The 12,721-nt window shown below is 39.4% G+C and overlaps 1 protein-coding gene across 4 annotated transcripts in view; it reads left to right on the top strand.

Annotated features, from left to right (window-relative positions):
- The window catches only part of Tnpo1 (transportin 1), an 88,772-nt gene that overhangs the window by 53,261 nt on the left and 22,790 nt on the right, over positions 1-12,721 (top strand). For all 4 annotated transcript variants that reach the window (XM_031360417.1, XM_031360419.1, XM_031360416.1 and 1 more), the window contains exons 7-11: positions 3,673-3,754; positions 6,801-6,923; positions 8,931-9,049; positions 9,597-9,657; positions 10,210-10,378. In XM_031360417.1, coding sequence (XP_031216277.1) covers positions 3,673-3,754; positions 6,801-6,923; positions 8,931-9,049; positions 9,597-9,657; positions 10,210-10,378 — 554 coding nt within the window. The remainder of the gene's footprint in view (positions 1-3,672; positions 3,755-6,800; positions 6,924-8,930; positions 9,050-9,596; positions 9,658-10,209; positions 10,379-12,721) is intronic.

Here is a 12,721-nt window from a genome sequence, read left to right as displayed (position 1 = left end):
AAAAAAAAAAAAAAAAAAAAAAGATGTGACAACTTGAGTGGATGGTGGTAGCTTACGCATTTAATTCCAGCACTTGGGAGGCAGAGGCAGGTGGATCTCCCAAGTTTGAGGCCAGCCTGATTTACAAAACTAGTTCTAGGACAGTCAGGGATACACAGAGAAAACCTGTCTCAAACAGACAGAAAGGTGTGACACCCTAGTTTTTTTAAAATCACGTGTATGTGTCACTCCAAGGACACTTGCAGTCACCTGCTTGTACACATACAAATACACATACACGTGATTTTAAAAAACTTGGAGTGGAGAGATGGCTAAGTTACTTGAGTGCTTGTTGCTCTTGTAGAGGACCCAGGTTTGATTCTCAGCACCCACATAGCAGCTCACAACTGCTTTTCAGAGGCTTTGATACCCTTTTCTGAGCTGCAGGCCTGCATTCACACGGTATGTGGATGGTGTGTGTGTATGTCTGTGTGTGTATGGTACAGATATACATGCAGGCAAAGCACCCATACAAGTAATACAGGGGGAAAAAATTAATGTTTTTAAAAAAGGAAGTTTTACTAGAAGTTTTGTACTAGAAAAGAGTTAGAGGGCATTAAAATTGCCCAGTGATGGGAATACATACACAGATACACGCAAGGTAGTAAATATGAAAAAGTAAAAATGCTAACTTCAAGAAGAAATAGGACAGACCGTGTAGAGTCTCACTGGGCCTTTGAATTGGAGCATGCCAGGGATATGCAAACTGTGAGGAGGACAGTTGTACCAGGGGGCTCTTAGCTTTTCATTTTCTCTGGTTATAAGCTTATTGAGTGTCTCCACTTAGGCTTCATTGCACTCCAGGGGCTCTCTGCCTACCAAGCTTCACCTTGTATACTGTGCTCTGGTTCTCCCATCTTCCTGACAGTGTGGAAACAACCCAGGCACTGAGATCTGCACAGCTGGAACTCCTTTGCTACTCTTAAATCCTGCTAAGTATTGCTCACCTTGCTGATGGGACAGAACTGTAGATGTCACATACTCCTGGAGCTTCAGCATTGAGTCTGTAAGCTGGCTCCAAAGGTGACTCCACCTGCGGCCATCGGGTGGTGTGACCTTAATACTGTAGAGTTATTCTCAGCTGATGGATTTGGATCAGGGGCCAGATTTTCCTTATATATTTCTCTTACTGCACAGAGACCCTGCTACCTTTGCCTGTAAACATCTAGCCTTTGTTCTCTCTGAAATTGTCTCCCAGAATTAATCATCCTTCATTCTGGGGCAATGGTAGGTTGAACTTAGGTCCCATGACTTCAGTTCTTTTCAGGGTTAGAGTTACCTCACTCAATATGATCTTTCCTTGTTCTGTCCATTTATCTGTAAGTTTATGATTTCACTTTTCTTGAAAGCTGGATAGTAAGTGTACCAGGTGGTTTCCATTCCCTAATTATGAGTAGAGCAGCAGTGAACATGACTGAGCAGTGTCTATGGAGTAGGAGCTCTATTCCTTTGGGCCTGTGTCAAGGAGTGCTGTAGCTGGGTAATGTGGTAAACTCATTCTTAACTTCTTGATCCCTCTCCCAACCTTTTCTGTAGTGACTGTACCAGTTTGCAATCCCAACAACAATGAATAAGGGCTCCTTTTTCCTCCACATTCTTCCCAACTTTTGTTGTAGATTTTTGTTGAGCTTTGCCATTCTGAGTGGGCGAGGTGAAATCTCAAAAGTTGTTCTGATTTACTTTTCTAATTACTAGAGGCAATGGGCAGTTTTTAGGTGTTTCTTTGCCATTTATTTTTTAAATTCATTTAAGAGCCCATTTGGTGATAGGTTTATTTTTTTGTTTGTTTTTTTATATATACTTTGGATATTAATCCTCCTGTGTGTAGTTGGTAGACATTTTCCTCCATTCTGTGTGCTTCCTCTTTACTTAGTTAATGATTGTTTAGCTATGCAGAAGCTTTTTATTTTATCAAGTACCACCTGTCAGTAATTATCGACCTTTATTTTGGGTCAAGTCAAATCCTATTCAAGAAGTCTTTTCCTCCACTAATCATTTACAAAGGGACTACCTGTGTTCTTTTGTAGCAGTTCCAGTGTTCAGGCTTTGCATTTAGATGCCACTACATAGAGCTTGTTAGTTTTTGTTGCAATGGCTCTGTAACATATCTTAAGATCTTGAATGGTGATTCCTCCAGCATTTCTCTTTTTGCTAAGAATTATTTTGCCTATCCTAGGGTCTTTTGTGGTTCTATATGAAGGTATAGTTTTATTTTTTTTATTCTATTTATTATAGCTTTTTTTTTTTTAATCTGTGGGTGTCTACGGATCTATCTCCTGCTCTATAAGATAACCTTATGATGTTGTTCAGTATGGTCTCACATTGCATGTGTATCTCAGCCTTCATGTGAATCCCGGTTTCTGGGAACAGACCACCACATGTCTCCAGCATAGTGGTTCTCAACTTTCCTGATGCTGCAACCCTTTAATACAGTTCTTCATATTGTGGTGACCCAACCATAAAATTATTTCATTACTACTTTGTAACTGTAGTTTTTACTACTGTTGGGAGTCAGAATGTAAATGTCTGAAATATAGGGTATCTGATACGCGACTCCTATGAAGGGTTGTTTGGCCTCCAAAGGGGTTACAACCCAAAGGTTCAGAACTTTCTCTGGAGGTTGAGATTCCGTTTAAATAGCATGTTTTCCTTAGCTGTCTTAGTTTATTGCTGTGAAGAGAAACCATCCTCAAGGCAGCTCTCATAAAGGTTAAATAAATTAAAGCATTTAATTTGCAGCTTGTTTACAGTTTCAGAGGTTTAGTCCTTGTCCTGGCAAGAAGCATGCAGGCAGATGCAGGAGAGTAGCACATCCTGATGCACAGACAGAAAGAGAGAAACTGGGTTTGGTGTGGACTTGTGAAACCTCAGAGTTCACCCCTAGTGACATGTTCTCCAACAAGGCCACTCCCACTCCAACGGGGCTACACTCCTAATACTACTTTTAGACAGTTCCACTTTCTGGTAACTAAGCATCTTAGGCTCAAATATATCAGCCTATGGAGGCCATTCTCATTCAAACCATCAAACTAACACATTGATTAAAATAATCTGTTTGCCAGGCATGATGGCATACACCTTTGATCCCAGATCTTGGGGGGCAAGTAGGTCTTTGAGCTTGAAGCCAACTAACTGGGGCTACATAGTAAAAACTTTGTCTCAAAAATAGGAGAAAAAAAATAGAAGTTCCCACTTTGGTTTAAAAATCTCACTTGTCGCTGGGCAGTGGTGGTGCACACCTTTAATCCCAGCACTTGGGAGGCAGAGGCAGGCGGATTTCTGAGTTCGAGGCCATCCTGGTCTACAGAGTGAGTTCCAGGACAGCCAGGGCTATACAGAGAAACCCTGTCTTGAAAAAAAAAACAAACAAACAAACAAAAAAAAGAAAATTAAATCAAAGTGAATGGCTACATCACTTTGAATAGTGATGCACTATTTTCAGCACTATTCTGCTGTTCTTTTTTAGATGCTGGTGCTGCTCTGCAACTGCAGTTCCTGCTTACTGAGTCATTGGTGTTCTATAGACTCTGGTTAGACTTTAGTGGGTACAGACAGACACCATAGTATCTCTAGAGATGCATGTTGAGCTTGTAATCACAGTAAGCATATGCTAATGTGTACCTTGGTTTCTAGGTCTCATGCTGTTGCATGTGTCAATCAGTTCATCATCAGTCGCACTCAAGCGCTCATGCTACACATTGATTCTTTCATTGAGGTAAGACTTGTCGCTGCCCATGGAGGGCTTCCCTGTGCTGGAACTGCAGCATCTAGACAAATGGTTGTTATTGCTGATGGGATTAAAATTTATACAATATTTAATTTTTCCTAGCTGAAAAATAAAAGCATTCTTTATGTGATAGAACATTAGAAATGTGATCCAGATATGAGCTATGGAGTGAATATATGTAGTTCTGCCTCCTAGCTTGACTACTTAGAAGTCTTCCTCAATACACCATTCAGTTTGTACATGCATGATTTTCCTAGATCATGAGTAACATTTGAAGCAAGCAAACACAAAATATTTACTAATATTAGATGTAGTTGGCCTGTAACAATCCAAAGGTACATACTAAAAGAACAGCTACATAACAGTTGACCTGGCTGTTAACTGCGCGTTGCTTGGTGGTCTGAAATGGCCTCAGTATACAGGCCAGACCATTTAGGAATAACTTTCTGTTTTTCCATTGATTTACATTATAAATATAGAGGAGTCAAGAAAGCTATTAATTCTTAAATGCTAAATACCGTCTTAGTGCATAAATGCAGAAAGAATAAGATCATGCTCTTGGGGGCTCACAGAGACTAAACCACCAACCAAAGAGAATACAGGGGATGGAGCTAGGCCCCTACACATTTGTAGCAGATGTGCAGGTTGGTCTTCATGTGGGTCCCCTAACAATTGGAGGTGGTGTGGCTGTCTCTGACTGTTGACTGCTATTGGATCCCCTTCCCCTAGTTGGGCTGAGTCAGGCCTCAGTGGGAGAAGAAGTGCTTAGTCATTCTGCCACTTGATGTCCTGGCGGGTATCATGATAGATTAGTGAAAGAGACTAAGATAATATCTGGCCATGATCCATAAACAGAACAATTCCTTTTCATAACCTCTTCTTGATTACAGCAAGTATAAAAGCTGAAATTCTAAGAAGGGTGGAGTCATTTTAATTTTCTCAACAGCTTCTTTCTGAATTCACCAGGCTGACCTCTTAACTCATGGATCTGCCTCCCTTTGCCTTCCCAGTGTTGGGACTAAAGGTGTTCACCACCTTGCCCAGCTGTGTTTAAGAATTTCTAGCTCTTGCTTTCCTTGCTGAGACTGAGTTTCTTGTTTCTGCTACTTTGCTGCAGACTGCTGTCTGTCCTGACTCTTCTCCTATTTCTACCACCCAGCTCACTGTAGGAGTTGCTGGCATTGCAAATGAGTATCACTACATCATGTTCTCCTCACCCACCCAACCCCCACTTTAAGAAGACAAAACAAAAGATGAGTCCTAGGGATAAATCTCAGATCTCTAGACTTTTGGACACAGCACACATGTTTAGTCACTGAGCCAACTCTCAGCTCTTCCTGGAGTTTCATTATGTGTATCCTAGAATGACTTTGAATTCTTGATCATCCCACCTCCCATCTCTCAAGTGATGGGGTTACAGGACAACCAGAGGGTACTAGTTCTGTGCCCACCCTAAAATGTTGGCTTGGTCTTAGTGAAAACTTGTTATAGTCAAAAAGTATCAGTGTGTACCTAAGATTCCATGAAGGCTAGTCTCAACTCCTTCTCCAGGTGGCACATTTTTAACCCCTGCTAATTATTAATCTATGAGATGAATAATATAGTATCTTGGGCTGTTACAATTGTATATATTACTCTGTTGTCTATGTGCTCCCACTCATTAGCCTTCTAGAGGAGTTTGTAAGAATCAGCACAGGAGTTTGTACCTTGGTTATTGTTCACTTTCCTCTCTACTAGTTGGTAGTTGACTTGGTGAATAGCAGCAATTTAGTGTTACGCCATTCTCCCGCTCCCTCTGCTACTCCAATAGGGAAGTGAACACTTAAGCCCAGATGATACATTAGTTTGTTTGATTAGTTTGTTGATTGGTTCTTTGAAACAGGGTCTGACTCTCTAGTTTAGGCTGGCCTGGAACTTCTCCTTAGCTTTGAGACTGCTAGGATGGCACATCCAACAATCTTTCTTTTTTTTTAAAAAAAAAAAAAAAAAACTAAACTAAAACACTTTTTAAAAAATTACTTTAGCCGGGCGGTGGTGGCGCATGCCTTTAATCTCAGCACTTGGGAGGCTGGATTTCAGAGTTTGAGGCCAGCCTGGTCTACAGAGTGAATTCCAAGACAGCCAGTGGTATACAGAGAAACCCTGTCTCGAAAAACCAAAAAAAAAAAAATTAAAGTACAGCTAAACAACTGAGAAGATGGCTCAGTCTGTAATGTGGCTTGAGCTCAGATTCCCAGCACTCAGCATAAAAAGCCAAGCATGGCATTGTGTGCCTGTAACCCCAGCACTGGGGTGGGTTAAAAAGGAGGGAAGATCCCTTAAGCTTGATGGCTAACCAATGTCTGGAAGATTTGGTGATTGTATAGATTGGCTGTGGTATACGTCTGGTCTCCATGTGTACACACTCCACACATATACATGTACTTACTTACCTACGTCACTTACATGCATATACCCTGCACACAAAACCAGGCTGTTATTAAGAATGGTGTTTTAGGCCTAGAGATGGCTTAATGTCAAGAGCATGTACCACTCATCTAGAGAACCTGAGTTAATTCCCAGCACTCACAACCACCTTTAACTCCAATTCCAAGGATTGACACACTCTTGGCTTCTGTGGGCACTTGTACTATGTGCAACCCCCAGACATATACATACATATAAGGAGTTCCAGGTTAGCCAGCAATACACAAAAGAGACCTTTTCTCAAAAAAATCAAGAAGGAGAAAATAGAATGGCTTTTTATCTTTATACCACAGTTATGATCTTTGGCAATTGCCATTCCACAGTTACTTAGTTTGTCTGTTTTACCATTAATTGTAAGGCAATTCTGGGCTTAGGAGGTTGTTTGTTGGTTTGTTTTTTTGAAGCAAAGTCTGTAGGATCTCCTTCTGGCCTTGAGCTGTCAAATGTTTTATGTCAGGCTTCCAGTTCAGTCATTTGTACCCTGTTAATTTTCTATTAAAAATAAACCTTTTTATTTAATGCATGGGAAATTCTAATTAGGAGAGGACATGTATTTCTCCTCCAACAGAACCTCTTTGCACTGGCTGGTGATGAGGAAGCAGAGGTGCGGAAGAACGTGTGCCGGGCGCTCGTGATGCTGCTTGAAGTCCGGATGGATCGCCTGCTTCCTCACATGCACAACATAGTTGAGGTAACCAAGCACACAGACACTGTTACCTCATTTCTTTCTTAAGAGAAATATTTGGCACAAAATAAATAATGTAAAGATAAAATTTTCTTGTTTTTCTATGTGACACCTTTGAGGGAAGGCACATAAAAAGATATGATTATTTTTAAATTGTAAATCCTCTTGGCCATTTTTTTTCTTTTGTGAGATTTAAGATATTATTGGAAGAATTATTTATTTAAACATAGAGATTAGGTTTTGATCATTATAACTAGGAAATTCTCATTAAAAATGGTATATCAAGTTACGGGAATTTGGGGGATATTGGGTGATGTATTTTTGGATTGTTAGAAAATAAAATTAAAAATTGAATTGAATTATCAGTTTGTAGTTTCATTATCAATATGATTCGTCTGATTTTGTGACTTACCGGAAAGTTGAGGTTTCTAAGAAAGAAGGACATTGGCAAGGTGCTGGTGGAGCACATCCTTAATCCCAGCACTAGAGGGGCTGGCCAGCCTGCTCTGTAGAGCAAGTTCTAGGACAGCAGGGACTTCACAGAGAAAGCCTGACTGGATCCAACAAACCATTGTAGATTTTAAAGGTTTTTCAGTTCTTGTCTAGTTGAAGTCAATTGACTAGAAGACGTACTAGTTAACTGATGGACTAAGATAGATGAAGGAAGCTAGAGTCAAGCTCTACCTTCTAATTTCATGTTGCTAAATAGAGTCCTATTTGTTTATTATATGGCTTTCCAAGTGCTTTAAGCAGTATATTGTCAGCCTGACTTGTGTGTTGTGTGGTTAGAGTGGGTCTCTTAGAAATGGAGTTACAGTATGGTAGACTCTGGAGCGGTTGTTCAGTGTTTAGCAGTTGAGGGATCTATTCCTAGCATTCATAGTCTCACAGCTGCTTGTAATTCCAGTTCAAAGAGTCCATTCTCTCCTGACTTCGATGGACACTTTGTACACAAGGTGCTCACGCTTGCAGACAAGCAGTCACATACAATACCATAAATGCTAAATTAATAAATAAATCTTTTTTAAAATGTATTAGAAAAAATGCTGACATCCACATTATGCAGCATCTTCTATTGACAGAAGTATAGAATTTTGTGTCTGTGAGTCTGTTTTGTCTATGAAGTCAGCTATAATAGGTTGAAAAGTTAAGAGTTTGAAGCTACTTAGAAAGTTTAAAGTTTTATCACTTGGTATAGGTCACACCTAGGATCCTAATTTTATTTAATATTTTAATATGCATTTAATATTTTAATTTTATATTTGAGCAGGCCTGTGACTGTTTCCATATTTTGCCATATAGTGTGTTTCAGTCTAAAAAAGAGTGTGTACTAGAAATATATCAGTTGGGTTTGATTCTAGTGCCAGGCACAATGGAGAGTGACGTGAGTATATTCAGCTCAGTGTGTTCAGAGGTCATGATAAAACACCTTGTTGAAACTACAAATTGTACTTAAGGAATGCTAGAGCTGGGAGTAGTGGTGCATAACTATAGCCCCAGCACTTTGGAGACAAAAGGAGGATCTTAAGTGTGAATCCAGATGGGCTACATGGTGAACTCTGGGCCAACATGGGATCCATGCTAAGATCCTGTTTGCAGAAGACAAGAACAAAAAGGGGGGAAAATCTGACACCTTTCCAAATTAAAGTGATTGACTTATATATCACTTTAAAATACAGAAAAAAAAAGTGTCTACAAGAGACAGCTTGTTATTTTTAAATTCTTTATTTTAAGGAAGATAATGTGGAGTTATTTTTGCTTTTCTCTGATTAACATTGACATGTCAGAAAATACAGCAGTTTCCTTTTATATCCTGTGCACAGAAGCAGATCAGTAATACATACAAATAAAAACTTCATCCTTAAGCAGTGGTTCTTAAATTTTAACCTTGTTTTAGAGGCACATAGGGAGCTTTAAAAAAGAGAGAGAAGCATAGGTTGGAAATCATGATTTGCAGTGTAAGGGAGTCACTGTCCAGATGAAGCTGATGAACAATATGGATTCTCTTCACAGTACATGCTGCAGAGGACCCAAGACCAAGATGAGAATGTAGCTCTGGAGGCCTGTGAATTCTGGCTGACTTTGGCTGAACAGCCAATATGCAAAGATGTACTTGTAAGGCATCTGCCAAAGTAAGTGTCCTGCTCCGAGAGCAGCCTGTCCTCACTCAGCACACTCAGACTCTCAGCATGCATCCTCGCACCATATAGAGGGTTTCTAAAAAAGTTGCTTCATTTTCACTATCAGTATACTTTCAGGATTATCTTGGGGGGGAGGGCAGTTGCACAGGTGTCAGAACAGGTGTGTGGAGGTCAGGACGCCAAGTCCTGAAGCCCTAGCTAGACAGAGAAGCATAATTGCAATGTTTACTACTTACTATTGGTCTTCCATTTTGGAACTTTTTGAGCATTAAGGTTGACTGGACCAAGTTTCTTAAACTTAACCTGCTTGTATTCCTTGAGTTATTGGGGGAGGAGGGGGCAGTGATATAGCACTGGACATTCTGAAAGACTGTATTGCCTCTTGTTGGTTTAATTAATTATATCAATTATATTACATATGTTATATTATAATATATTAATATATTATAATTATATTAATTATATATTATAGATAAAGTTGTTAAAGACAACTTAAAACTGTCAGTATTTAGGTCTTTGTTTCATGAATTCTTTCTAGGTTGATTCCTGTGCTAGTGAATGGCATGAAGTACTCAGACATAGATATTATCCTGCTTAAGGTAAGGAAATCATTCTCTGACTATAGAGGATAATATCTAGATTGATAATAAAGCTTTGAATTTGATCAGTAGGATGTTTACTTAGGATAGACCCTAGGTAAAGACTCCCTGTTACATATAATAGGCTATAAATGTTCAAAGATGATGAACAAGAATGAATTTTCATGGCAGTAAGTCATACCTTAATTGACAGAGATTTTGGATTTTCTTTTATTTACTTTGACCAAAACTATTTGAAGTTTTTTGAGGTTGTTGTTGTTATTTGTACTTTGTTTTCTTTAAGTCCATCTTATTCTCTCTGGGGTTTATTTAAATACACTGTGAATTTGATTCAGGTTACTCTTACTGCACCAACTAATAGTTGACAGGGCCTGCTAACTTAGCAAGTGTCATATATTCCATTGTCCCTTTCACAGGGACCTGTTTCCTGCAAAAGGGAATAGTTCTCACTCAGAAATACACTCCAGAATCCTGTGTGTGACTCAACCCATACAACCCATATTAATAGCTTAAAATAGAATAGCCACTGAAAGTTTCTGTCTAAAATAACAGGGTGATGTTGAAGAAGATGAGACCATCCCGGATAGTGAGCAGGATATACGGCCACGGTTTCATCGCTCGAGGACAGTGGCTCAGCAGCATGAGGAGGATGGGATTGAGGAAGAAGAGGATGATGATGATGAAATTGATGATGATGACACAATTTCTGACTGGAACCTGAGTAAGTAAGGATTCGCTGCTTGGCTGCTCGTGACCAGCTCTTAGTATGATGTTTTTAAGGTTCATCCACTTTGTAGCATGTTTCCATAGTTCTTTCCTATATCAATCAGTTGGTAGATATTTGCATTATGTTTCCCATTTTGGTGTGGGGAGTAATGATCCATGACAATTGAGGTGCAGGTTTTTATGTGGACTGACTTTCCAGGCTGTTGGCAAATGTATCCAGTACAAGGCTACAGGGCGATGGAACTCTGACCACAGCGTGTTCTCCATGGGGCTACACTGACGTACTTTCCATACCAGCACTGGTGTTTTTCATGTTCATGTCTCTTGTCCTGTTGTCACTAATAAATATGACTAGGAATCTTTGTTTTTTATTTCCCTTACAGCATGTTCTTGTAATTAATAATCAGCATATTTACCTTGTTTATTGGGTTATTCCCCTTCTAGTCAGTCTCATTGTGTAGCCCTGGATGGTCTGGATTCACTATCTAGACCAGGCTGACCTCTAAATTGTATCAGTCCATTTGCTTTTAGCTCCGAGTGCATTTATTACTGCCATGCACCATTACTGTACCCTGCATATCATTGCATTCCTTAAAGGGCTTTTTCCTATTTTCCCAATAAGTTTTTGTATGCTTGATATAATTGGCATTAAGAATAGAGAGGTTCTCCATTTTGTTTTCTCCCTCCCCAACAAACCTGAAAACTCATCACCTGTGGAACTGGCATTCTGACCCATGTTCTTTTTTACTTTTTAAGTTGTTATTTGGTTTGTGTGTTTGTCTGCATACATCTCTACATCAAGTGACTGGTGCCTGAGGAGGCCAGAAGAGGGGATCAGATACTCTAAAAGTGCAGTTACAGATGGTTGTGAGCTACCTTGTGAGTGCTGGGAATTGAACCCCAGTCTTCTGCAAGAGCAGCAAACTTTACTTGCTAAAGCATCTCTCCAGCACCCTGCCCACACTTTTAATTAAAGAGTACAGCTTGCTTGCTTACCTGGTTTGGACTAAAGCTTTGGAATTCCACCTGGAGGCCCTTATCACATTCTTTTCTAGCCATAAACTAGATCATGGCATGTCTTCTGAAAAGTAGTTCTGATTTCATAAAATAATTGGATACATGTCAAGGAAGGCTACGTGCTACTGCCCTAGCCTAATATACCAAAATGCCATTTCCTTGGTTAAAAGATAAATGCCCTTAGCGCCACAATATGGTTCCCACATGACAAGAAGGACCTCAGCATGTGGCTCTTCTGTTTTGTTTTTGCTTGTTAGCTGGTTGTTAAAACCCTGCTGCTCTAGTTCAGGATTTCCTACCTTTGACATTATTCATATTTGAGTTCACATAATTTCATTCTTGTGAGGATTGTCTTACACATTATAATACATTGCTGTTGTACACACAAGTTATGACAGCAGTGTCCCCATACATTTCTAGATACCCCTGCAACTGAAATACCCCGCTAAGGACTCACTCCTTACTAATTTCAATATATTGGAGTTTTTAATAACTTTTATATGATTGTCTTGCAATATGTGTCACCCTAGAGCACATAATTTCTATTCTGCCTGCTTAACTTCTTATATGTAACCTTTAAAATTTTTAAATGTCTTATTTGCTATGGACTATGCCAAAGACTTTGTATGCATATTACATGTAGTCGTTCCAGTAACCTTTAGAAGGGAATTCCTGGAGAGTGGTATAGATAGATGTACTGATAACAAATGCTTATATCCCATTTACCTTTATGCCCTGTCAGAAGCTCTTTGCATATATGGAAAATCCTATGGAGCCTTTTAGGGGGAAAGCCAGGTTTCTAAAATTGACACCAGATTATATATAGTCTGCTGCTCTTCTGTGTATCTTCACACAGAGAATTTATTTTGTTGTTTGACCGTATGCTATTCAGTTGTACAAATCTACCATTTGTATAATTATTTTTTCTGAGCCGGCAGTGGTGGCGCACGCCTTTAATCCCAGCACTTGGGAGGCAGAGACAGGCGGATTTCTGAGTTCAGGGCCAGCCTGGTCTACAGAGTGAGTTCCAGGACAGCCAAGGCTACACAGAGAAACCCTGTCTCGAAAAAACCAAACCAAATAAAAAAAAAAAAAAACTTTTTCTAACAGATTAAATGTTTCTTACAGGAAGTGTAGCAGCTTTTACTGTTATATAGAAGTTTTGCTGTTGACTTAAAGTTTGTGATCAACTATTTGCTGTATCTAGTTCACATTGGAGAAAGTTTATACTTTATATCCTTGTTAATTAAATCTTAGCTGGTTTATAGTCATTTGTAAAGAAATTTTCTGGCATATTTTATTTCTTTTTTTTTTTTTTTTT

This window comes from Mastomys coucha, unplaced genomic scaffold (genome assembly GCF_008632895.1).
Source record: "Mastomys coucha isolate ucsf_1 unplaced genomic scaffold, UCSF_Mcou_1 pScaffold8, whole genome shotgun sequence".
Taxonomy (NCBI): Eukaryota; Metazoa; Chordata; class Mammalia; order Rodentia; family Muridae; genus Mastomys; species Mastomys coucha.
The sequence above is the reverse complement of the archived record's forward strand: the minus strand, read 5'-3'. Positions and strand labels throughout refer to the sequence as shown.